General features: G+C 39.2%; 1 protein-coding gene across 1 annotated transcript in view; it reads right to left on the bottom strand.

Annotated features, from left to right (window-relative positions):
• gbe1b (glucan (1,4-alpha-), branching enzyme 1b) overlaps positions 1-27,719 on the bottom strand; it is a 94,852-nt gene that overhangs the window by 43,842 nt on the left and 23,291 nt on the right. Inside the window, exons 3-10 of the mRNA XM_083914358.1 lie at positions 26,409-26,524; positions 24,037-24,162; positions 22,922-23,057; positions 20,368-20,458; positions 18,979-19,188; positions 9,226-9,341; positions 6,559-6,686; positions 6,169-6,267 (exon numbers count right to left, since the gene is read on the bottom strand). Coding sequence (XP_083770484.1) covers positions 6,169-6,267; positions 6,559-6,686; positions 9,226-9,341; positions 18,979-19,188; positions 20,368-20,458; positions 22,922-23,057; positions 24,037-24,162; positions 26,409-26,524 — 1,022 coding nt within the window. The remainder of the gene's footprint in view (positions 1-6,168; positions 6,268-6,558; positions 6,687-9,225; positions 9,342-18,978; positions 19,189-20,367; positions 20,459-22,921; positions 23,058-24,036; positions 24,163-26,408; positions 26,525-27,719) is intronic.

Here is a 27,719-nt window from a genome sequence, read left to right as displayed (position 1 = left end):
ACATAAACAAGCTGGAGTCCATCATTGCTTGCCAGCAGCCTGAATTTTATTAAGTCATGTTAATTAAAAGTGTTTCCAGTATGATGGACAGAGCAAAGTGTGTGGACCAGAAATGGATTTTCCCCCTGAAACTAATAAGTAGAGAGCTGTGCAGACTGATATTTTCATTCAATTAAAATAAATGGAGGAACAGAAACACAAATCGGGACAATTGACTCGGAGGTCATTCAAGTTGAAGAGCTGAGAGAAAGCAGAGGGATGCCAGAGACTTCTCTGCATCGCCTTCTCTTTTCCTAGATGTGACCAGCGAGCCCTCTACCTCCCCCGCCTCTAATTGTTTCAATTACATCTCAATCCATTGTAGCTGGAGGGAAGGGTGCTTGTTAAATTAGAGGGCTTTTGTAACATTATCCATTAGGAGTGACAGCATTTTATGGTCATAATCAGATCGAATCATCAAAACTTGTGCTGTGCGCCTTATCAGGTCCTCATTAGGATATCTTAATTTTTCACAGCCTGTTGGTCCTAACAGCCTTCTGCAACCAGTCATATCAATCAGTCATGCCGAGGACGAAACACAGCGTGAGGCCCCGCTCGAGGAACCAGTAGAAATTCATTGGTGCACACATGGGAATCTATAAATAAGCTCACAGCAATGTTGCTCATTCTCTGTCTCTCTTTCCTTCTGTTTCTTCCTGTCTGTCTATCTGTCTCTCTGTCTTCCTGCCCGCCCCGCTCCATGTCTCCTTCTCTGCAACACACTCCTCACTGGAGGCTCCACTTCAGCCCATTCAAATCCCTCCCTAATTGACACTCTGTGAGAAGAGGCAAGGCTAGCCCTGAGTGCACTTCACTGACTACACCAAGGCATGTTCATATGAATGCTTCCCTGCACAGAAATACATGAATTTCGCTGCTCGCTCGCCCCTTCCAGCTTTACGATTCACGTGACGTCAAGTCCCCTCGGAAATGCAACAATGTAATTGAAAAAATGCAACCAAAAGAAGTATCAAAACGAAATTGCATTGCAAGCAATATTGTTTGAAAAGTTAAAGCAGCGACACCCTCTCCAGAGGCATCCCAAGGATAATCCTGTGAAACCGTTGGTTACCCTGGAGGAGGCTGCATCTCAGCGGTGCAGCACTGCCTGCCACATAGCTATTGCATGCAATGCTGACGAAGGTCAAGTCTGGGACTATCTCTCTCTCCCTCCTTCCCTTTCTCTGCCCCTCGTTTCTCCTCCCTCCATCCCTGCTACTGAGTAAAACCCACCGCTGTGAGAGACAGACTTGATTAACGATGCATAGACTTACCCCGGCGAGAAACACAAGAAACTATAGTGCAAGAGGATGCATGTGGCGCTGAGGTCACACATTCTGCTTTGCTTTTTCACTAAAACAAGAGCATATATAAGTTTCAGTGTGGGCCAATGGATAAAAAAAGCACATATTTACATTTATCTTACAACAGATAACCTCTTTAGGCATCGTGCAAACAGCATTTCCCCCTTGAATATCAAACAAGAAAAGTCCTCTACATGCTCTAAACATACACACACAAAAGCAAGACACAAAACAATCCACATTCCAGCCAAGATAAACAGACAGACACATCCCCAGAGATAACCTGCTGCTTGTCTGCTTTCCTGTATCTCTAAAGTAATATTTGTTGATTTCATAAAACAATGTGGCAAACTGACGATGAATGGGTGGCATTTGTACTAATACAGTCTTTGAAGAAATACAGAGGGGATCAAGAAAATAAATTATGAGTTATGTACTGATCCACAGTGCAGTAAATCTATCCACGTCCTCCAGAACAAGCAAACAATGCTCCAAAACAAGGTTGAAAGAAGCTTTCTGAGAGCAAGTATGCACATACGCGGCAGGGTGTTGGTGCCATCAGGACAGCAACTTTCAGAAAACTAAATATATAACAACCTTTATTTATCTCCGGATGGACAGCTGATTATGCATGCACTTTCCCTAGTGCTACTTTGCTTCAACATTATGCAGTTATGGACTTTCATACCTGATGGCTGCACAGTTCTAAACAATGTTTTCCCATTGTGGGCTATTAAGTACTTTCACAGTGGCAGTTTGGGCTGAAGTGGCGAGCTAAAGGGTGCTTCAACAGTTGTTGTGGAGAATATTTGGAGCCCAGAATTTCCCATCTAGTCTGAAGCAGCACTGGGTGGTAACACATCACTCGATGGTGTTATTACGTTTGCTGTTTATGATCAGCCATATCATTTTAGCAGTGATATTAAATAATTTTAGCAGTGATATTAAATGTTTAAGACTTTTTTTTAAATCATACTGTCTGTCTGAATATACCTGTACTCACCCTCTGTCTAAAACATTAAGTTTTAGCACCTTTCTCTTTAAGTCTTTTAACCCAAAAAGCCCAGTCTGCTTAGATTGGCTTGGAATTAAAATGTGGAACACCTATGCAAAGTTTTCAAGCTGTGGGTGCAGATATGGTGGTGGTAATAAGCCTGCATGTGAAATAGGAAGGGGAGCCAAATCTGAAGGACTTGTTGAATCCCATGTTTAAAAATTATTGGATGGTTTTATTTCACAGTTTGTGGGTTAGTCGGCACTCCAGCTACCAGTATGTGCAGTGCACTGAAAATGGGAGTTTTCCATAATATGTCCCCTTAAAGTTAACCTTCAGTCCATTTTCTCACAATTTCTTGGCCCAGATAATGATGTATTTTATATTCTAAATCTGGTGTGAAAACTCAAATTCACAGCTCCATAGGTCATACATAATCTAAGTCTATTAGTGAAAATCATAATGTGAGATTTAAAGGTGGGAAATGTCATCCTCCATAATTCAGACTGTTCCAAGTCCACCATGTTTGTCAAAATACAATGTTGGTGTCAATTTTGTGTTTGATTTAAGACTTAAATACAAAGAGCAAGGTTTTCCCCTAAATGCTGTAGTGCTGTTTATTCACACATATTAAAATGGTTTCTGAATATTTAAATGAAATGTTATCAAGACAGCAATTCTAAGCTATTTGAGAGTTTTTTCCTAAGCATGTTTATCTCACTTTGTAATCATTTCTGCAGGTCATACATACGATAGCAAGATTTTGTGTGATTTTAACATTTTCAGCATATTCAAAATATATAGTACATAAGAACACTTAAAATCTGTAAACAATGTTTTTTGTAATGGTTTAGTGTTTGAGTGTGAGCGTGTACACATTAACCACATTTGGTCTGGAATAGAGCAAAGCATAGAGCTGCAGCTTAGGATGTCTGGCATGACTGATGGTAACCTAGAGGAAACAAAGCAAAAAAACTTCTCTGCCCAAAAGTACAATTGCCCACAAACCTTCACTCTTCCAAACAAGCATTTCTTCAGTACAGTATAGCATTATAGCAGGACTAATGAAACATGAAGGCCAGGTCGTTTTTTAAGAGTAAAAAAATAAAGCAAGGCACCCTTTCTACCCCAATTTCAACATTGTTTTTCTTTTTCATCTTCACATACTGTTTTTAGTTTAAGCTTGTCCATTTCGACTTTAGGTTTGCAAAGTCCTATTTCATCTTTAAGTAGAGTAATGATGTCTCATTACTGGACGATAGACTGACGTGACACAACTCCAATCCGAATTGTCATGATTTTCAATGGAATTGTTAATTGTTGTTAAAATCACAAGAAGACAGAAATGAAAAAAATGGCGTTTTTTTTCTGATTCTTGGACCGGAAGTTGCCGTTTACGATTGTTAGTGTTAGGCAAAAAGCTTAACACGTGAGAATTAGCCACCATTTACTGATATTATTTAACATAATTTTCACCGAAGCATTACATTTTCTATTATGGTAGTCTGGCTGTATGGTTGTGTTCAAATGATTGAGCTTTTTCACATTGCTTAAGTATCATATGCCAGCACTACGTAGGCTACTGAAGACTAGTGGAAATGGCCATCTAACTTTGGCAAAATAACTGATCAGTTACAGTTCTAATGGGTCTGTATATTGCTAATAGTAATAGGTTTTGTCAAAGAATGCCAGATTTCATGCCTGGGGAAGAGGGCTCAAGCTACATTGTAAATATGGCTAACCCTTCATGAGAAATCCTAGCTTTTAGTATATCAAAAAGCATAGTCCACTAACATTACCTAAATGTTTACCGTGTCTAAGGCAATAAGTACAAGCTGACGCTGTCTTCCCAACAACAACAAGCCATTAAGATAAAATTCAGCCCTTTTGAACAAAACCGATTACAACTACCAACAGTCGAACCCCTAAGAACCTTACCCATGTGTTGTCATAAGTTATAATATCAAAATTAGAAGCTTTAAAATCTTTGGGGTTCTCTGGTCCACTTCAGCGCTGCTGTGCAGAAAACACAGAATCTGTCCCATCAGTTTAACAGTCTGTGTGAACAGCTTTACACATGGCTATTTTTTTCTCTTGCTTTTAATGTCCTGACACACACACACACACACACACACACACACACACACACACACACACACACACACACACACACACACACACACACACACACACACACACACACACACACACACACACACACACACACACACACACACACACACACACACACACACACACACACACACACACACACACACACACACACACACACACACACACACACACACACACACACACACACTTCAATTAGTTTAGCAAAACTTGCTTTGCTTGACACAGCAACAGAGAGCTGGCGAGGGAACTTGCTGCTCAATAAGTGTCTGAATTTTAAGGGCTCTAAACTGTCGAGCTCTCTTGCCATTTCATGAAATTTATTCATGGAAATTCCAATCATTTCAATTTAAAACTCTATTTTCTATATTTCATCATGGCTTACTGTTCCTAGTGTGAAGTGAAAATAATTGATCTTTTTATTCTTGAATTCATTATGGCTGAAATTATGCTCTGTACTTGTGAATGAGTGGAGTATGATAAACCTAGTGGGTCAACGGTTTGTTGGAAAGTAATATATCTGAACATCAACTATTAAAATTGTCTAACTGGTTGGGAAAAATTAACATAGCCCCAAGTTCAAACACAAAAATAACCTTTGCTTTAGCATCATGTAAGGACAGAGATAAAGTTGGGAACAGACTGAATAATGAATCAAAGGTGACTGCCGTCCTTCAAATGATCCACTCAAGAATAAAAACAGTACAAAAGAGATTTCAGCTTGGATCAGAAACTAGATGACCTTTTAGCCAACAGTATTAAAGCTTGTTTCTTTTTCTATTATTGCTTTGTTTAATAACAATTATGTCTATCCCATCATTTATTCATAGCTGTCTTTGAAATAACGACCTTCCCAAGGCAGGATTAAGGAAGGTAAAAAGAAAAATACATTAGCACTGCTTTAGAAAAAGAACAAAGACCCTTCTCAGTTTGATGGAGAAAAGGGGAAAACAAAAGAGACAAAAGAGGTCAAACAATTCATGTGACCCGACATTTGTGAATATGTCTCGCCGTGAATGTAAAGAAAACACATTTTATCATCACTTTAATACTTCCCTGTCCTGATAGTCAGTAGTACATTTGGAGCTTTGCTTAAAATATGTATTCTACTCTGTTTTATTGTATTTTATGTTAAGCTTCAGTAAGGAAGGTGCAGGGAAATTAAAGTTTCCTATATTAGAATAGCAGAGTTCCACAAGAAAAAAAATGTATATATTGTGGGACAATAGTGAAACAATGAATTAATTTGATCACAGCAAGCAATGCATGTGGAAAAATATCAATCTGTAAATTAATTCATAACGTGTAGTCCAAACACCTTTTAATTATAGTGCAATCTAATGCAAAAACACCACTTACTTGATGCACATCAGTCCACAGGTTAGTCCAGGATCCTATATTGTTACACAACTTATTGTTCTAAGTTTTACACTCGAAAGCATCTTAAAAGGCTCAACACCTTAGCAAGAGCTGTAATATAGAACAAGAGTTTTTGATGCCTCCTAACATGCCTTGTAACTCCCTTTGTATTTCATCCCCGTTTTGAGCTGCTTTCAGTTTTCCCTCTACTGTATTTGTGGCCCATATATAAGTTTCTGTGTGAGCAGAGGCCTGCAGTGTCTATAAAAGTTTCTGGAGAGAATAAAAACACAGAGGGCACAAAAAGGAGGTAGATTAAACTGATGTAAATCATCCTACCTGAATCCACTTGTCAGGAACGGCCATAGCCAGTCGGTAATCAAAACCAAGTCCTCCCTCCTCCACTCCTCTGCAGAGAGCAGGCATCCCTGACACATCCTGCAGAGAAACATTACTTCATATCACATTCTCCTTTTGTGATCACAGGTTTCTTCAGCCGAGATCACATCAATACCACTCCGCAGCTCACATATTAAAGGCTGAAAATCCTATACCACAGGCCAAAAAAGAGTAACATCCCATTTCCTTTTGCATTACTTCTTAATTAAACCAATGAATATGTAAGTAAGCTGTGTCTAACTAATAGGTCTTTTTAATTAATAATAGCTGTGGGCAGTGTCAGTGCAAAGTAAGTGGATGCTGAAGGTGTGTTGTAGAATGTGTTTTTACCTCTGCAACAGTGATGCAGTCAGGATAAAGGGTATGAAGGATGTGATTGGCAAGCATCAGGTACACCAAAGAGTCTTCATCCACCTGTAGGCCAAAGTACTCACTGTAGTCCCCTGAGAAGCCCGCGCCTGCGGAGTAAACACCCACACAGTCAACACTTATCATGTTTTCCATCCATACTTTTAAAATCCTTCATTTCTCAGTATATTAAGTACTGCTTCTGTTTATGTCTTTTTTCTGAACAGTCCTTAACTGTAAGACATTAATGTATTTTTTTTTCCATTTTCATTCAGCTCAGAAGTTAGTTCTGAGACAGCTGTCATTGATTTATTATCTTCTCACAGGTACGTAAGCTACACAGTAAGATGCCACTTGTTAAGTAGTTATGGCAAGCCCTCAGTAACAGCAATAACACTTAAAAATACCAAAAATTGCTTTTTGACTAGTTACATTTCCAAGCCAAAATATCGACATAGCATATATGATTACAGATATCTACAATTAATCAAAAAAAATGTCCAAATGTTAATTCGTATTAATTTCTTACTAGTGGAAATGTTTACAGTAGATATCTGTTACTTGAATAAACCTAGTCAACTTCACCATTGACCTCTATTCAAACTCAATTAAAGAGATCTATGATTCAATTTGACGTGTTATAATTCCAAGTTGACATATTCATAATGTAATTTTGAGTAGTTGCAATTTTAATTAACAATATCTACAAACTAATTGTCCCTAGTGAAAAATGAATTTACACCAATGAAAATGTCACTGCAGATATCTTCACTGACGTATGTACATTTCCGAAAGAACAACATGTGGACACTCAATTGTAGATATCTTTAAGCATCATCCTTATTAGTTAAAAAGGAACTATGTTTTTTTATAAGTTAAAAATATCAGTATATTTTCAATAGTGGAAATATAATTTCTACTTGTGAAAATATATTTCTAAAATGTCAAAACTGTTTCAAGATATTTTACTTCCACTAGTGAAAACTAAATAAATAATTGGTCAGCCCTACTGATTAAAACATTAAACATTAAAGATTGCTATTGTTTCTTTCTTTGTTCTATCTTTGGGCCCTGAATTAGTATCACAGTATTTTCTTTTTAATATACATTTGTGATTGCTTTCTTGAATGTTTTATTAAATTGAAAATATGTGTTGAGTGCTTTTCTGTGCTCATAAAACAATTGCAAAGCCAAATGTTTAATATGTTTAAGGCTGTGGTAACATTAACAAGAGGTCTTCCTCTATCCCACATTTGCTGGTGTGTTGCTATGTGTCTTAAGGCATTACAACTAATAACTGTTGATCCATTGAAAAGCATGAAATCATTGCTTTATTTAAATAGCTCTCTTCACTGAATAATTACTCAAATCTATCCAATCAGACAACATTGTGGCATGTAAAATTGCACACTTTTATTCATTCAAATGCTGAAGAGGAACATGTTTTGTCAACCAATCATGCTTGAATATAGTCAATGTTCTGCCTGTAAGTTCTTCATTTTTAATTAATCATTTAAAAAAAAAAAGTTTGTTTCACTCAACTCCATTTATTTATAAAACATCATTATTTCTGCCAAGCGGAGATAGGGTGTTCGATCACGTGTGTGTGTGTGTTTCTGTCCACAGTTCTTGTTTTTGTGCACATATATGTCTGTGTTCTCAAGGTCCTCTCGTGTTTGTATTGCTTCACAACTTTTGGAAAATCTATTTTATTGACTGTTTTATCTAGTCATTGACTGCTGACTCGTCACCATGAATGTATTCTCCTCACTCCTCTTAAGTGGCTGGAAAAGAGGCCACCAATGCTCAATGACTGCTTCAGTAAAAGGCATTTCTGACAAGCCTCTTGGCTAAAAACAAGCCTTACCCTGTCTGTTGCAGGCCTCATTTTAGCCTTTGTCATGGCTTAAAAACTGACATTCATGGGAAAGTTTGGTCTCATTGGGACTGAGCATCTGCATATTCATTCAATAGATGTTATGATTCACTAAAGTTTAGAAAATACACAATATGAATATATTCATGTTTTTGTTAACTTCACTGCCATCTTGATTTTAGAGCAGCTCTGACAGTGTGTGTGTGTATGTGTGTATATGTATGTGTGTGTGTGTGTGTGTGTGTGTGTGTGTGTGTGTGTGTGTGTGTGTGTGTGTGTGTGTGTGTGTGTGTGTGTGTGTGTGTGTGTGTGTGTGTGTGTGTGTGTGTGTGTGTGTGTGTGTGTGTGTGTGTGTGTGTGTGTGTGTGTGTGTGTGTGTGTGACGCTGACACGGATGATTGAGTGAGATTCAACTCTTTTTTATTTGCTTGTTTGGGAGGTGAGAAGGAGACACACCTGGTGGAGCTCTGTAATCTACTGAGTGCACTTTTCTAGTTTGGAAAAATCATACAGAGGGTGTTTAGACACATGTTAATTAAGCAGTTATGTGGCCTTATGTTTTTTGATTGAAACAAGCTTTTTAGATCCGAAATGTCACCACATGATGGCTGGGATCAGTCAGACCTCTCAACAAAACTCCTACTTGTCTTGTTCTTTGAGCTTCTGGAGTCTGTGGTTCATACTGCACTGTGGGTTTCAAAGGAGAGGAGGATGACATGCTTTACGCACTCTACCCAGTCCTGAAATATGAGACAAACACAAACCAGCTTTACCGATGCCATGGTGATGGTACAGCATAGAGGTAATGCCATCAAATCGGAAGCCGTCAAAGCGGTACTCCTCCATCCACCAGCGCAGGTTTGACAGTAGGAACCGCAGCACTTCCCAGCTAGCAAAACACGCACAAGCAGAAACACAGTCAAGGTCAGATAAACAAGAAGCTGTGAATTATTCACACATCTCATCATACACTTTAGGCACCAGGGATTCATTTTCACCGCTACAAGGCATTCACATATTGATAACCAAAACATCATTATGTTGCGGATGTAGTGTAGGTGACAGGAGATGGTGTTTTCATTAACTACACTACAGAGGGGACGCTGACTTTCACATACCCTGTTGTCAGGATGAGAAATCAGTGGCTTACAGTTCACAGCAGAGTTTTCTGATTTCCATCAGACCACTTGCATGACCACTGGGCAAGCGTTTGGTATAGCCAGGCCCATCCCTGTGTATTTGAACTGATAGGATTTCATGCTACAGTTGAGTAAACAAACACCATGAGGGGAATTGAGTTCCCTCTCCTGAGGATGAAATAAATCACACGCTTCTACTAGCTATGGTTTCCATCTTCAATGTATGACAAGCTCCTGTGTCCTCCTCTGTCCCATCCTCTATATTTCAGAAAGAAATGGGTGAAACCAACAAATAATCTGTATATAAAAGTTTAAATTGGCTGGGTTTTGTTGCCCATGGTGTACTACAAAGCATGCAAATGTTCTCTGCGCCTGTTGTCTGGACTGTATTGGGGCAGACTGAAGGAGGTGGATTCCAGAAATGGCCCCAGCGCCTGTTTCCGACTGAGCGTTGGGAAAGTCATCTGGATCACAGCAGCCACTCAAGGCAAAGTACACTACGCACCTCACCTCGTCCTATTCAGTGGCATGTTGCCATGGAAACGTCAGTGAAACTCAAGATTTGGTTGTCTCTAACAGGTGTGTGTAATGAGCACCAAATCAAACACTGTACACATGGATGCCATGCTCAGAGGCAGCAGTAAAGTGCAGTGGATGTGAGGTGAATGACACATTCATGACAGTGATTAAATGTGAATTGCTGCCTCTCCTTAGGCTGAAATTCACAATTCAGATGCTCTCTGTACACTCAGCTTTAACAATGGCTTTAATAATATGTGTCTAGTGTACTGTGTCTAGTGTACCTGGATGTAACCATACCTAGAACTCATACTGTATGTCATTAGTCTATCTACTATAGCACTTGCTATTATATACTGGAGTTTTCATGATTTCAACAAGATATTGAATTTGTCTACAGACAATTGCATACAATAGAATATAACATATCGCATCAAAATGTAGTGGAGAAGTCTTGAAATAGTTTTGAGTAGTCGCTAGATGGCACCTGGTGGACGTTTATAAATGTCAAAAAAAATTGAGAAAAAATTGTCCACCCCAGTTTCTCAAAGTCCAAGGTGATGATTCATTTTAAAACTCAAACATATTCAGTTAAATATCATATAAAATAGAAAAGCAGAAAACCTCCATATTTGTGATGCTGATAACATGCTCCTATGATTTTCTGCCATTTTTGCACAAGAAATTACTTTTTACAATTAATGATAATCAGAATAGTTGGCAATTATTATTTAAATCAATCAACGCCTGGGTGTGTGGGAAATTGTGTACATCAAATGCACTAAAAACAGAAACATTTACCGTCCCTGTCAAGACAAATGGAGTGAAGTGCTTATTTGAAAAAATGAAAAATGTGACACTGAATGAGGTTATCTTACTTCTGGAACTTCCCTTAGGATCTACAAACGCAGTTTACAAACCGGAACCTGACAGACCCTGTTGTCTAAAGTTAAACACTGAATTTCATTTAGTTATTTTGTCAGTTGTGACACCACACTGAGGGGCAGTTGAACATTTTTTGCTTTATGATGCAATTTCATCACGTCAAAAACTTGGCGAGGCAGTGAGGAGTCCCAGATCCATGCTTCAACGATGCTTCAATAACATCTCAAACTACAGAAATTCTTTTTAACATAAACCATGCATGTTACCAATAATACCTCCTTTTTAAATCATATAATTGATTTATCCCCTAAATGTTCTAACACTAAATGTTGAGGATTACATTCTATATGTTAAAGACAAAATCCCAGACATTTTTGGCTAAGTAAGCCATGACACAAAAAATACATTTAAAAGTGCTGTCTTCCGTGCTCCATTCCTCAGGGATGCCCACCTCAGCACTGTTTGACAGGTGTGAAGCTGCATGTTACATCGGCACTTCCTCCATCCCTTGAGGAGCACAAGGGAGCCTGGTATGATCCGATATAGCAGCCAGGCTGGGTGGTCACGCAGACCCTGTGATAAATAGATTAGGTCCTCCACTCCACTGCGCAGAGCCAACAAAGGCTCAGACACAATGTATCCTCACGGGATGGAGATAATAGCCAGTGAGAGCCAGAGGCCCAAGATGAAACCATACTGCCACATTAGGACCCACAATGCCATTCATCATCAAGTCCAATTACAATGGGAAAGTTAGATCTCTATACCCGATGCAATGGACTGCTTATCTATGCAGTTCAATGAAGTTATTACTCGGCCTGCGGTGTTAATACAAAAGCAAATTGCATATTACACTGTCCTCATGCTAAAGATTAGCCATGACAGTGAAACCTGGTTAGGGAGCAATAATAGAGTAAAGCTCTAATATTGCTGCTTGTAGAGTGCGGTAAGGTCATTTATCATAGTGTTGTTTTACCTGCAAGAACAAACTGATACAATATACAAGTCAATTCAAATAAACTTTCTTTCACATCAGTTTCATCCTTAGCAGCTCCTTATCAAAGCCTATTTCCTCCTCCAGCTGTACGTGACTGTGACATATATTATAGTATTTGTGTTCTGGTCCAAGCAGAGCAGATATCGAAACATGCTCTGTTTTAAGAAGTCAATTTTACATAGGGGGTCAAGGCAACTTGTCATGATGGCAGAAAGAATGATTTAAGTCCCTGTTTTCACAACATCACAGGTAAGCTGCAGATAAGACCAAATAAATTTAAGAAGCTGACAGGTCATTCCACAAGAAGTGTGATGCTCAAACAACGATGCTCGACAGCCTGATGGATGGTGTACATTTGTTCGGACTAAAAAGGACAAAAAAGGTGCCTCATTTAACGCATTTCAAACTTTTTCTCTGATCCCTGAAGCCATTAATGCATCCAGGACAGAGAAACTGACAGCAGTGACACCTGTAATAAATTCACATTTCTTGGTTGAGGTTTGATCAATTTATTTATTCAATCATGGAATAATTCATCCTGCTTGTGGGTACATTAAATACACATATGTGCCACAGATTCTTGAAGGATATGACTTGCTGACTTCTATTACTTTTGTGACTGAAGGTTGAATTTTCAATCATGTTTAGTTGTCACATTCATTCATCAATTTGGCCGCAGTGCAGTAAAACAGGGTTCAATTAGCCAATTAGCAATGCCCGTGTCTTAAAATGCAAATATGGGCTCTATGCTGGAAACGTACAAGACATACCTCTTTATACTGTATAGCACATTGTTAAGCAGCCCTCCAGACAGTCTAGTGATGCTGGCTGCCTCGCAGGGTAAATTCTCATCTAGCTGCCTGACAGACTGCCCCTGTATTGCTGTGCTTTGTGTCAGATACCTGCCATTTGTCTGGCATTCTTCAGGCTGCCTGGCAGCTACGGTAGCTGCTTTTGCTTGGCATACTGTGGGGACATTCTGCTGCCTGTGAGAGTTTGTATGTTTAGCAACCTGTAATTAGTATCACCTTGTACTTGCTTTCTTTCAGAACTCAATAGCCATGTGGCAGGCCAATTCTGCCGCATTGGAGTTTTCTCCAGTGGATCATATTTAAGTAGTAGCAGGAGTTCTCTGAAGGTCTGTGTTCACATGTACAATCACTTTAATTATTTAAGTGCTAAGACCGAACTAACAAAGAAATTATGTAAATCATAGGCATGTCTCCAGAATCATAGCTGTACAGTAAGTTTGCTAGCTAGCTAATATTACTATCATGTGTTGCAATGCGCTAACCACTTGGCATCGGTTGATTACAAATTGAGATGAGCCAGCCCCTGGCAGTCAGTCTTGTGTAAGTAAAGGAATAACTGTCCCCAGGGCTGGTGGAGTAGAAGAAGGGCAACAAGCCACAGCAGACACCAATTCATTTGTATTGGTTAGTATGAAATTCCAGTTACAAAATGGTTTGCTAGCTCAGTTTAGTCGTAAATGAAACATTCACAAGCAAAATATTGAATGAATAATCAGTATCATGTAGAAGAGCAACATTGACTCTGAATGAGTAAATGACTGACTTGATTTTGGCTCTTAACCGGCTGAATCCAGAGCAGTTTCGGGACATTATATGCTACAGTCACATTTTACTTTCTGTGGCCTCGTTTTTCTATTTGTTGGTCCTAAAAGAGCACAATCATGGTTAGAAGTAGTAGTAACTTAAAAAAAGGTTGTGCGCAGTAGAAGAGTTATAATTCTATAACTCTAGAAAAAAAAAAGTAAGTTGAATTTCTTTGATTATGTAGTTTACAAAAAATGGAATCAATATACCATAGACTCTATGCTATATACACACAACATTTTTCCCACAAGCGTTACCAATATTAGGGAGGACAAATGGGGGCTCCACATACTTTACATATTGAACTAAACGTAAACGTGAAAATCTGACAATAGTTTCTGTTTTTTATAGTTTCTGGCTATGATAGATTTTATGGAAAATATGCCTTTCAAACCCAAAGGCAGGTTGTGGAGTTCAGAGGGTTAACAAACATCTCCTGCCATCATAAAAATTCAGTGTCATTAAGCAATTTGATTTTCACACTTTAACACTTAAAAATGAATTTTCTCTGCGGTCTCTACAATGCATAAGGCTCTCAATTTTGACGCACAAGGCACTCACATACGCAAACATGACCTCCTATCAGAACAAACAATTAGACAAACTTGGACTCAAACACACACATAGGGAAAGTGACTTGATTTTCTTCTCAGGATGTCATTACTCCACCATATCTTTACATAGCTAATCTTAGTTTGCTGCTATATAAATGTTCTAAATGTTGACTACATCTCCTTTAAGAGATAGATTATTATATAATGGCTGACTGCTAACAGAGAGCTCTTTGCACATATTAGTACCATGGTACTCTTTAGCTACTTGTCAGATAGTTTTAAGGGGCTGAGGGCCATGAAGGTGCAGAGCTGCTATGTTCCTACCCACTGACTCGATCCAGCACCTACTGGAAGCACTACAGGCAGCTGCAACCAGCCACCATGCACACAGCTAAGCTGAACTCATTAGCTGGAGCTCACCAGAGGGGAAAAACAGCTTTTCCCCTTGCTGTGTGACTTGATGGAGCAAGGGAAATAGCTCATGGGTCCTAAATACGAAAATGACTGAATTTGGACTGAATTGACATTTTAAATGTGAGTTTATTGACTGATTGACCCGACAGTAGCCAGGTCCCAACTAGCCCAAAGTTGGCCCAAGAATCTAAAAACATAAATATTCCTGAAGGAAGGTAGAGATCAATTTTATGGTTTCTTTATGTGATGGTTTCTTCTCAGTCTCTCTTCTTTAAAATAAACCCCTGTCATTCATCAGCAGGTGATTCTTTGCTTCACAGCAGGTCTTCCCTAATGTAGAGCTCTGTTATTTTAGAATTTCACAATTTAAAGGCTGTTAAGCTAGCACACTGTAGGTCCAACAGCTAATGATAAAGAAGGAAACAGATCTCACACTGTCAAAAAGCAAGACTAGGAAGAAAATATCTGCAATTATTTCTAACAATTTGCTTTAATAGAACAAATTTTCTTAAAAAAAAAAAAACAGCATCCGTAACTGCTGTGAAACAAAGACTTAAATATTATACATGACAGTAGCTTTTAGTAATATAACTTATACGGCAGAAGCTGATTTTTATGGAAGTGACAGTATAGGGTTACATGGATGGTTTTAAAGAAGCATACTCTGATCAATGGATTTATCACTGTATTATACATCAGAGAAACTACATTATTTGATTCTGCCTTGTTTGAGCTCTATAGAATATACTTACAATCCAAGCGGTGCTAATCTCATTTAGTGAATGTATAAGCTATCTTTTGTCCTCATTCATTTAGGATCAACGGCAGCACAGAGGCACAGAAATTTCTACTATTTATATTGCCCCATCCACACATCATTAACAAATATTTGAACATAATAAAAAAGACACGCATATAATAATCTTGTCAAAGAGCGAGTTATTGCTCCATGGTCCTCAAATACAGGGCCGATCTCTCAGCATGAGAACACGATGAAGAGTTAAAAGAGTTTTCAAAAGCCTGGCTCTGTGCCTATTTTTCATATCTTAAGAATTCACACAAAGATTTTTGAAAAATGGATGCAAATGATCCTGAGAGAGGTGGGGGGATTACAGAACAAGCCCACATCAAGCTTCTTAGAACTCTCTCATCTGAAGGCCCTGATCTGCTTCTCTGGCTGCCAACCCCCTACACACCGAACCATGGGCTCCTTTCACTCGGTCACTGTCTCAAGGTGACTTTGGCTTCTTTGAAAAGGTTTATGAAGAAAACAGCCGCTAACAAATAATGTAGAAATACCCTTTCTGCTTAGCATATTAAGAGCAGTTGAGTGTCTGGTGCATCACCTTATACATTAATTTAAACTTTCCATCCTGATAAATAAAAATATCCTCTGATGATTCAACAAAATTATTTATTACCTTTAAAGAAAGTCTGATCAGACATCAAATGGACAACCCTGCCAGCTCCCTGATACAAAATCTGTGTAATATCCGATTGAGCCCATGGGTGAGAATTCACAGCAAGTGAGTGGGCTTGTTGATGTAGTTTCTATCATACAGCTCACGCAATAATGGAAGAAAACAAACAATTAAGGATGGAGAAGGGTTATTTACACAAAGACGCGAACAATGAGATTCAGGAACTTCTATCGGTAAGGGCTGACGCCAAACCACATCAGATAAACTAAAGGAACAATAAGAGAGTCCGTTCTCTATGGTCAAATTATAAACTGGCTATGTGACCACTGTGTAATCCGCGTCATGTCCTGTCTCCTGCAAGCTCAGCCCAAGTGCCACCCCTTGCCGTAACCAAACACAGTATTCCCAGTTTCGAGATTGTGTCTGATACGGACAAACTCCTGTGGTCTGCTACATGGGGGAAAGAGCTGATTAGTCAGACATTGTCTGGGGTTCATGAGAATGCAGCTGAACTAAATTATAAAGTAAGCAAAAGTACAAGCTAGTCTCAATAAAGACATACCAAGAACCTCCTGACATACAACAACTATAGTGTCAGCAAGGGTATACATCTGCATTATGTGTCCTCAAAATCAGATGCACCTGCCTCAGAGCAAGCAACTCAAGCAACTGGATAGCAGGCAGCAATAAACAGCATTCTCTCCAGAATGAGCTGAATGCTTTATGAGGAAAAGCTGGAGAAAAACATATACAAATTAAAAAAAAAAAAGTGCTCTTTGATAAAGATGCAGAAGTGGAAGTGGAGCAGAAGAGGCAGCAAACAAGAAAAATTTATCTTCAGCTCCGATAGCCAATATTAGTCAGCTTCTGTCAGCTTAATAAGAACATCATGGTTGGAGTGTGATGGCTGATAGCAGGGCTGCTTGATTAAAAACAGGCTGTAATTCACACTAGGATCACGGCTAGCCTCTGAGCTTCATTTCCTTCCAAAGGGAGTAGCAGAAAAGCTTGACACAAACGACACGTCCAAACAACCTGTGAGAGGCAGAGAAGACAAATGAACTCGCTATGACATTGCGGAGCCCCTTTGGGCTTTTACAAATGACTCCTCATATGCCTCCCAGTAGTGGCATATGTCTGCACCGTGTCTAATGAGTGCTTCAAATATGTGGAGGGTTCAATAAGTAATGAAAGAAGAAGCTTGTTCTCTTATTATAGGCCCCATGCCTGACACTAAACATTGTATAATGTATTGGAAACTGCTCCACACCAACACACACTTATTAAAAGCCAGTTAAAAAAAGGCATTTGATAGACTCAACAGTGCATGTTCCTCTTTAATGTGCACTGGGATCATTTTTTGGGGTACAGAGGCAAGAGGAGAGACACTTAATTAACAGGGCCTACAGCACCAATCAATAGTTTTGGTGTACACTTGTAGTGACAGCTGAGCCAGCCGTCATGTTTTTACACACTTCACACTTTTGTCTCATCTCATCTTCATCTCATCGCTGAAAATATAAATATTACCAAAGCCTGCTAATGTTGAAACATCAAATAATTACTCATAATGCATTACAATTCAACACATGTCTGTCCAAATGAGTAAAAGGCAAAAGATCAAGAGCATTAGAGGAAACTTACATTGACCATTAATAGACCATTCTATGCCTTAGGAATATCAGATTAACAGTGAACCTGACTGCATGGCCATTTTGGAAAGAGATGTAATCTGTCATTTTAAGATCATGTCTTGCTTTTGACCTTCAACACGTCACGCTGTATCAGATAGTCTGAGAGAATATAAAGAGTGGTATGGCAGCTCCCATGTGGCCTCATTCATCAATTTCATCATATGTTGCTTATAGATTTAGCTTGGAAATTCTGAACCCCTAAATTCACAGAACTCATTTATCAGCCTATTTTTTTAAAGGTAAACATGAATATACTTCAATGCAGCCTTTTAAATCTCTTTCACAGAGTTTATATCATAGGTTTACATTTAAAGCAGCATTTAATATCCACAGCTTGAGCGGAATGTGAAGTTGAAATTGCCGTAATCAGTAGGCAGTTACTTTCTTTTTTTATCGTGGCCAGCGTTAAAAGGTTCAGAAAAAAACAGAATGTCAGATTTAATTAAATAAAACTAAAGTAGCCTACTATAAAGTCACAGAGAAAAGCAAAGGAGTCACATTGTGCTAGCATAATTCAGATCCCCTGTTAATAACGCAAAGAAAAGAGCAAATACATTTGCTCTTCTCCTGTAAATTGGTAACTAATTGCAGCATGGTTTCATTACACTATGCAGCTATCTGAATGACATTTAAGATCAAAATTAGAAAACAAATTTTTAATACTTGATCTATTCTGAAATACTGACAGAATTTGATAGAATATCCGCTGTGGCTATGCCACTGCTCTACCAGTTGATTGGGAGACAATTGCAGTGGAGGCATTGCATGTTGTTGCAGTTGTTAGTGTTCACTAAGCATGTTTTTTTCCCACCGCCTTGAAACAGAAAATGTAAATGAAGGTTTGCAAAACTAATGAATCAAACTGACTTGAACATCATGCGTTAAACTATATGCATCAATACACATCTACATATTTTGAAGCCAATAAACTTAATGGTGAAATTTTATACAAAGAAGAAAACTCCCATGTTGTTTATACGTGTGAGAAGTTAGACACCAGTACTTTGTACCAGAAAGGGTTTATTTTAACCCAAACCACTATCTTTTGTCTGCCTAAACCTACGAGATTTCTGGCAGAAAGCCCTGAAGGCCAACTTCTCCCATGTGCATTATGCATCTTGATGTGAGGTAGGCAATTGTAGGTGGTAGCATAAATCATGATTTCTCATTCAATCTTGATAAACATATCCCGTATCTAATCTATCTTTCTTATTCTGCAGAGAGGTGCATTTATAAAAACATGAAAATGGCTTACAGAAATTAACAGTGAAACCAGACAGTGAGTACCTGGAGTAGTTGAAGAGGCGGCTGTCCCAAAGGCTGTGCTCCCCTCTGGGAGGAGAGTGGAAGAAACATGAGTCGGAGCCATCAAATCTGTTCAGGCCGTCCTCAGTGTTCTTGGAGGCATGGCTGTGAACGACATCCAGCAGCACCACAATGCCCATTGAATGAGCCACATCAATCATCTGCTTCAGCTCCTCTGGGGTACCGTACCGACTGCAAATACACACATAGACAGATTGGTATTTGTCCTAAACCCTTTCCATGTCAGGGCCTAAACGTAACTCAAACATACCCTAATATAAATCCTTACGTCAAAATTATCCTTAGAGGAAGAATGTCCTTATAACAATAAACCTCTCGGTCTATTTCTAATGTCGTACCAAAATAATAGACCTTTACTTGCTCCCTCCCACAAAAATAAACCTGGTTTGTCACCGGTGCAAGGTGATGAATAACAAAAATGTCCTTGGCTTTGAGTTTGTTTACCTTAAATTAGTATCACAGTGACAACAGGCCTAGGATTAAAGAGAAAGAGCAAAGCACACATTGAATATATATTTTTTAATTTTCCTCGAATGTGTTTGGGGTTCAAATAAATACAAGTCTTGAGCAGTATATTTTTCAGTATATAATCTCCCATCCCTTATCCATTCTAACCACACTGTCGGATTGAGTAATTTGATAGATTTTCTGTAATTTTATAACTCTTCTACAGTCCTTTAATACCATTGTTGACACTCCACAGTATGTAAAAATGTATGTATGTATACACACCTCCAAATACAAGCACACATATCATTGTGTACATTCCTCAGATTGTCCAAAAATGTCCTGTCTGTCCTTCCAGCTATCATTATATCTGCTTCCTTGCAAAACAGGACACATAGCGACAGTATTACCGCACTTCCCGGTAGTGGACCGCTCAGGTTTTAAATGACACTGAGAGATCAATCATGGGTGAAATTACACTATATACATTACACTTTGGGTTTAGGCTCTACTCTAAGCAGGGAAGGAGGAATCTCTGAGAGGAGATAAATACTCCTGACTAGTACGCCTTTATCTATGACTCCCTCCACTCTCTGGATTAACAGCAAATGTATTTACAGAGAGATTATTGCTGGTGTCTGACTTCCTAACCTTGATTTGAGGTGACTATTTCTATAAAGTGGGAAGTTGCTCGCTCACTTTTGTCCTCATGATGGGGTGAAGTGACTCATTCAGCCCTCCAAATAAACTCTGAAACTATTTGGATTAAAGGGCAGATACCGCAAGTGACAGGTAAAGCGGTGTAAATAATGTGAGACTGCAAAAAATTTTTCTTTTTTAACACAACGGATTTGCAATCATTTTGTATCATACTTTGAACTGAACAAGCAAGTGTGTATTTACCTGGAAGCAGCAAAAAAACTTGTAATCTGATATCCAAAGCTTGCATAGTAGGCGTGCTCCATGATCGCCATCATCTGAATACAGTTGTAGCCTGCACACAGAGGGAGATATTTCAAAGATTCTTCTCAATGTCAAGTGTTCAAGGCTAAGTTAATGAACTAATCTTGTCTACCTGGTGTAAATACTTCTGATATTTCTGATATTAGTGTGGGTAAACCACTACATTATGTAAGATCAGCAAGTGCATGTTTAATTTGTTAGGCAGCATGATACAGAATAGCTTGACATCCTGGTGTTTCTTTGTTATTGAGAGCATTACATCATGTCTATTTGGATGGACTCATTTTTCTGTCATAATTTGACGGAATAATATTCTTACCACCTTCTCAGAGTTCTTATGATTCCTCTTAAAATAACACCAGCTGCTTAGATCATATTCCAAACTTCAATTAAAAACGCAAGTAATAAAAATGTGTCTCGTTTGTTGGACACAAGAAGTTTTGAATAAGTCTCTACTGTTCTGGTGTGTTTGGACACATTTATGTGGTACAGCAAGTGTCTGGAAATATTAGGGCTCAATACTATTTGACCCATGTCAGTCACACTGTATATGTGAGCTCCAGGCATTTCCTTTTTGACACAAGCGCTGGTATCCTAAAGACAACCTGAGGCTACAGGGAATCACCAGCTATCAGAGTCATGGGGTCATGTACAACATTTCAAAACGACCCACGAAAACTGCTTCTATGAATAAGAGAACACCAGGCTTTTAAACTGCCACTGAGCACTCCAGAGAGCAGCCTTGTGGTTTTTCAGTGTTGTGTGGATGACATTTATTTATTTATATCGCAGCTTCTTTTTAGGCAAGAAGGAGAGAAAAACAACATTGGCTTCTGAAGGGGTGTGACAAAGCACTGGGGTGAGAGGAAGTTCCTCTTTTTTATATTTATAAATACCCTATCTCCACAGTCAAGAAAATAAAATGGCAAGCAAAGGCAGCCGTCGCAAGAGACGGTAGAGTTTAGCCTCCCGGAGAATCCTATTGTGCAGATACCCTAAGCTGCAGCAGGTAGATTCTTTGACAGCATTTACTCTGGCAGTTTCCTTTCCCACTAAAGGGGATGACACAACCAAGGAAACAGCATTTATCAGATTGCTCCTGGTATGCTGTGCCAGTCATATCTGTGCCTTTTAATAATGTTGGTGCATCAGGCTGTATTTGTATGCAAAATAATGCCACATCTCACGTGAGCAGAACTGCAAACCATGACAGGGATCTGTCCCTTAAGGCAAAAGTCAAATCTGAATCTAACTCTTTATTATGAGTCCAGTTATTATGAAAATGAATTCTACATCGCAGTTAATGCTACACAGTATCATACATGTAAGATGCGGCTCACAAGTTAGAGCACACTTATATTTATTAGAGTATAACTAATCTTAATCATAGCTACAAACAGCAAAATGGACACCGTCCTCCAGTCCTGAAATGCAGTAATAAAGGGGAAGATGTACAGTATTTCACGCAATCAATTTATTTGTGACGCAAAATCATTTTTTAAAAAGTGATGATTGAATTAAAAACATATTTTTTTTGTCCATATTCATTTGTTTTTTCTTTTTTGTTGAAAAGTTAAATCTTTTTCAGTCTGTCTTGAAAACAACGGTTTCTCAAAAAAGACAGTTCGATTAATAGCGACAAGGCGACAAGGTGCTGTGGTGGTTAGCACTGTCTCCTCACAGTTAAACTGAGAATAGCTGCAACAGCCGTTTAACCAGAACAGTGACATTTAACCAGAGGTTCAATCAGTCAATAAGCCCAGAGTCAAGCCCAAATATCTGAGGGTTATGAACGTATCCAAATGAAGGAGTGAGTCAGTATGATAGTGCTGTATAAAGAATATTTAAGGTTCAATTTATGGATAACAAATAAATTGTGACAATTTATCATGAAATCCATTTGACATCATATCATCTAGTCCTCAGTACAAGTCTGTACAGTGTCAGCTTTATTGAATGATAAAACATGCAGGAAGACAGCTTCTCTCTATTGGCTGCCTGAGTCAAGATCATGGAAAGAAGTTGTCCGTTTTGGAGTCAAAACTGCTGTACGGTGTGTGACTTGTGCTATGGAGCCCTCTTTATAAAACACTGTCCAACAGTCAATGATCCATTCAGGTCATGCCAGTAAACAGGATCTTGACTTGCTGATGTGGCTTTGTGCACAGGGAGTGTGACAGGTCTGCCACTGGAAATACCACTATTCGAAGAACAGTTAAGGACCAGTGTTGACACAGATGGCACAGGACACATAAAAAAACGGCTCTTGAGCTCCTCAACTACTGTTTTTCCAACCACACTGCTGGCTCCGATTTGATGTGTAGGGAGGTGGATACAAATGCCACACTTCCTCTCTCTTCTTGGAGAGAGAAGATAGTCAACAAATGCTCTCACTGACAGTTAGACGATTGCTGTGCACTTCTTACAGACTTAAAATACAGTAAGCGGGACACCAAAAGGGAAGAGAATAATATTATGTAGTCTCATGTCTTACCCAGGTCTTTTATGTGAGGCAGCACGTTGGTCGTAAAGTTGGTGTATGAGGCAATCTTTCCCTCAGGTGAAGCGATGCCAACATGGGCCTCGTATATTCTCAGGCTCCTGGGCTTCTTTGGCCGAGGGTGGATTTGCTTGAGAGGAAATCAAAATTAGATAGAAAATCATGACAGTACTTTTCCATAAAAAATTGCTAAAAATACATTTGTACATGTGGGAATTATGAGACTTTAGGTCAAAGGCATAGTGTCGGTTTACTGGGTCTCTAAATCAATATCTTACCCCATATGCTGATAATGGTTCTGCACATGTTAAACATTAAGCAATCTATGACTCACACTGTCAGTTTTACATGATGGGAAAGAAATTTGTTTCATACATAAAACTAATTTCCTGATGGCTACCCACCAGGCTTTAAGGGCCCACTATTTGAAGAACATGATTGAGCCACTTGTAAATAAAGCAAATATACTGCCACTAAGAGGGCCCTTCTAATTAAATGGTGCCAAATAACAAGCGATAACGAAAGCAAGGTGGTTATAATAGTCTTATTGTTTTGCTTGTGCACACACTTGTGCTGAGGGCATCATGTAGCATTGAGACACATTCACACCCTCTCAGCATCAATCACCCACATTAAGAATGATCAAAACAGTTGTGGATATGAGATGTAAGGCTGCTTTCAATGCACACTGCACTTCACACATTCAACAATAAAAATTTATTTTATGTACAGTATATATTACGTTTCAGTGACGTAACGGAGGAGATTAGCTTGATAAAACATTTTCTTTGAATCAATTGCATCTTTTTTTAACCATCAAACCAGGAAAGTAGAGATGACGTTTTTAAAATTAAGTCTCAGTGTTTTCACGCAAACAAAAAAAAAAGATTGGTCCAACCATTTGTTGCATTTGGTTCTGCAGAAACACACAGATCATTGCCCAGTGGCGGTTCTAGACCATTTCAAATGGGGGTGCCAGACTTAACATTACAACCCCGAGTTTCCCTGTTTTGAAATAAAAACTGACAAATAAATCAATAAAAAGTAAAACAGAATATAAACACTGTGGGGAAAAAAAATGATTTTAAAACATTAAAATGATAACTTACAATGTAGGGCTGAGGGGGATCCCAGTGAACCCAGTCATAGATGACAGATTTATCCTCCCTTGTCACATATTTTGCCCAAGGCGAGATCCGGTACAGCCGCTCATCCTCCTTGGTGTGAACTACCACCTGGGAAACAAAGTGAGTGGTAAGAGCACTTAAACAATGACATCGAGAGTGGACATTAAAAGGATCCTATAGTCACTGTTCATATGTTGACAGGAAGGGGACTTATGTTGAGTAGATAAGCAGACAGTATATGGATCACGTCACACACTGTAGCATTGGAAATCTCATTTAGAAACCTACAGAAAGGAGGGATAAAGAATAATAGTATGCAAACTACAGTAAAATGGAAAAAAGTGATGCGAAAGTGAACACATCATTGCAAAAAAAAGGAAAACAATTCGTCAGAAATAACAAAATAGAAATAACATGGAGGCTTCAAGGTCATCTGTGATGTGCAGGTTTCTGACTCTGGAGGTTGGGTGATTTGAAAGTCAGCATTTATTTACATCTTCCAGCCATGAAATGCTTACATCATACAACTGTGCTGTTACCCCACATCCATTACACAGAAAAGATGGGAGCAGATTGTTCAACCAATAAGACAAACATTTTTCACTGTTTCAATGTAAAAACCACCCCTCTCCCAGAAAGCAGCTCCCTGCCCGCCAATGCAAGACTAACAGCATTAAACATATCATGCTGTGATCCCAGAGAGCACTGTAGACACTGTAATATGGTGTAGAGGACAAAAAGCTACAGCATTGACCAGAATCCTTGTTATGTTGAATCTAGATTCAAAGGTAATTATATTTTTTTCTGGTGGTTTTAACACAACCACTTGCTGGATCTTCTTGAGAAGGGATTTGAGCCAGGGAGCAATTTAGAAAAATAGGAAATCGAAATCATTATCCTTTGCCTCTCATCTATTATGTCTGCTATTCAGGATTAGAAGGGGGTCAAATAAGTGTAGTTTGGACATCTAACTGAAAAGTTACTTTGCCTCCATCAGTCAAATAGGAAAAGATAAAGCCGGTGTGACAGTGGGGGGAAAAACCCACCAAGAAATCGATCCTGTAGTGTTACCCACAGTATGTGTTCACCCTGTTTTGTCCTCTGCAGAAACAGGCATTAGCACCCAACTAATTCTAGCTACTGTTGTGAAGTAATGACTGTTCCAATGCCACCTGCCTATAAGCCATTGGCCAGACCCCCCTCTGAGCTTTTTTCATTATGGCCAGGCCACCTGAGGGTTAGTTGCCTGGCTCCCCTTATGACATGCTTCACAGTTTATAGGATTAGGAAAAGATAGTTGGATAAATGGACTGGCATAAAGGCTGACAGAGTGGCGGTCCTTTAGACAAATTGGCCAGCATTAGGAATATTAAAGTAAAATCAGAGTGCTAGGCAGGCTTAGGGGGTGCATGAACAGGAAAAACAACTGAAAGCCAGGCAAAATGCGAGAAGTGAGGTGTGGATAAATAAAGTTGGCGTTTGATTTCTTAGATAACTCCTCGGTTCACTTCTCTAAAGTCTTGCACACTCTCAACATGAAGAGCTTATTGTGTATACTGTACCCACAAAAGGACACTTCTTTTTTGTGGAGACAAATTAGGCCCTGAACAAAGGGGATAGAAGGGCAAGCTGCGCTACATGAGAGTGATTTGAGCTAGGCTTGTGCTTCCACGAGGGAGTGCTGTGGAACTAATTCTAAAGTGGAGCTCACAGCAAGACAGCCATTCATAGGCAGCAGGGGTGCACAAGGAAAGGCCAGGTGCCAGCTTTTCCATCTGCTTCTTATCGTCCTTAGACTGACCTCCGCTGACAATGGGAGCTGGGCAGCCTGTCCAGGGCGCAGGAGTCTGCCAACGATGACCCGGTCCCAAGGAGAGTGGTGCCATGATGCCATCCAATCCCTACCTCGTATCTCATTGCGGAATTATGTCTCATCCACACTGTTTGCTTGGGAGACAATGCATAAGGGGGGGGGGTGTCTTTTGCATTTAACCCTGATTAATTATTTACTAGAGCTAAAAACCAATCATGTACACCCACTGCAGGGTGTGTTTTGCACCAGACAAACACAACACAATGTCCTGAGGGATACCTGCTGCAGACAGGAGCTGAAATAAAAGCTATCAGTTGGGCTCCTCAGGTATATCTACCCTCTACTGTGCAGATTGTGTACATACAGTAATCTACCTTCTGCATGCTGGGACTATGACATGTTGTTGACGGCAGCATGCCAGGATTATGCTTGGTTCAAAAGACACCACACATGACAGGGAATCTCCCTCACACATTACAGTGACTAGTTCCCTTACAACCACAGCAAGATGACACCTACATGAAGATGTTTTGTTCACTACCTTGAGTTTGGTGTTATGATCCACCGCTGGAGTCTTGTCATGCTTGGGCGGTAGAATCAGTTCCCACTTGCCAAATTCTTTCTTGGTATAGGGGTGGGAGAATTTGTCCCAGCCATCTAAAGGGAAACACAGGGAAAGGGAGAGGGAAATACATTCAATCACGTCAGAATAACATCGATTCTGATTAGCTGTACACTGATCAAAGAAAGACATTATCCTAGATGCGACAGGGAGGCACATGAATCTCTCCTCCCTTTGGTATCCTCTGGTATGAAGTGATCACGGATGAGAAGATTAGGGAAAAGTCTAAAAAAATTACATAATTTGTGTCGCAAAAATTATTTTTTTCTATCTCTCCCCAAGTAGAAATTTAAATGTCCACATTTTGTACTTGTTTGGCGATGCTGTAAAGACTGTGAAGCTGCCTGAGGCAAATATGTAGTATTGGGCTATGCGAATAAAACTGACTTTACTTGACTTGACAATTGTTAATGTGCAAATTAGCCTGGCATAGTTTTAATGTACTATGCTGACTGATTTCCCTACTACAACTGTGCATGCTTGTTAATATTTTTTATTTAAAGGTCCAATGTCATGCTCCTTATCAGTTTCACACTTGTATTTTGGGTATTTACTAGAACATGTTTCCATGCTTTAATGTTCAAAAAACGCATTATTTTCTCAAAGACTATTTTAACACCTGTCTGTCTCACTCTCGTTATTTTTGTATCCAGTGTGACTTGCAACAGTGACAAAAGCAGCAGGCTCACTCATCTAAAAGAAAAACTGATAAAATGCCACTTCACTGCTCAATGGATTATATCTCTGAGAGAACAACGCAGAAGCGTTGCATTCATAACCTGCTGATACCACATTACCAGTTGTCATTGACTGACGGGACACAAAACATTTATTATAAAGCAGCCACCTTGGCATGTCAATTTAGGGCGTCGGTTTTATTCAGTAATCCATATCTGCTTGCTATTCATGAGCAAAAACAACGTCAGGATAGAAAATGAATCACAGAAGATGCTCCAGAAGTGACCGGGCACAACACCAGCACTGTTCACAGGCAGGCCAAGTCATATTTTTTCACAATTTATTTATCTCCCTTTGCTTAAACTCCTCAAAAAAAAAACTGCACCATATTCATGACTAGGGCTGCTGGGCTGCTTCCACATTTACTATGAAATTGAAATCAAATAATATGACTGAGCTGTGTCAAAATGTAATCTCTTACAGAATTGAATGTTGGAATTGAGCTTCTGCCCAAGGTCCCGGGAAGATAATTAAAAAAGGAAAAGTAACAGG

This window comes from Echiichthys vipera (genome assembly GCF_963691815.1).
Source record: "Echiichthys vipera genome assembly, chromosome: 5".
NCBI lineage: Eukaryota > Metazoa > Chordata > Actinopteri > Perciformes > Trachinidae > Echiichthys > Echiichthys vipera.
This window is presented reverse-complemented; position numbering and strand designations above follow the sequence as displayed.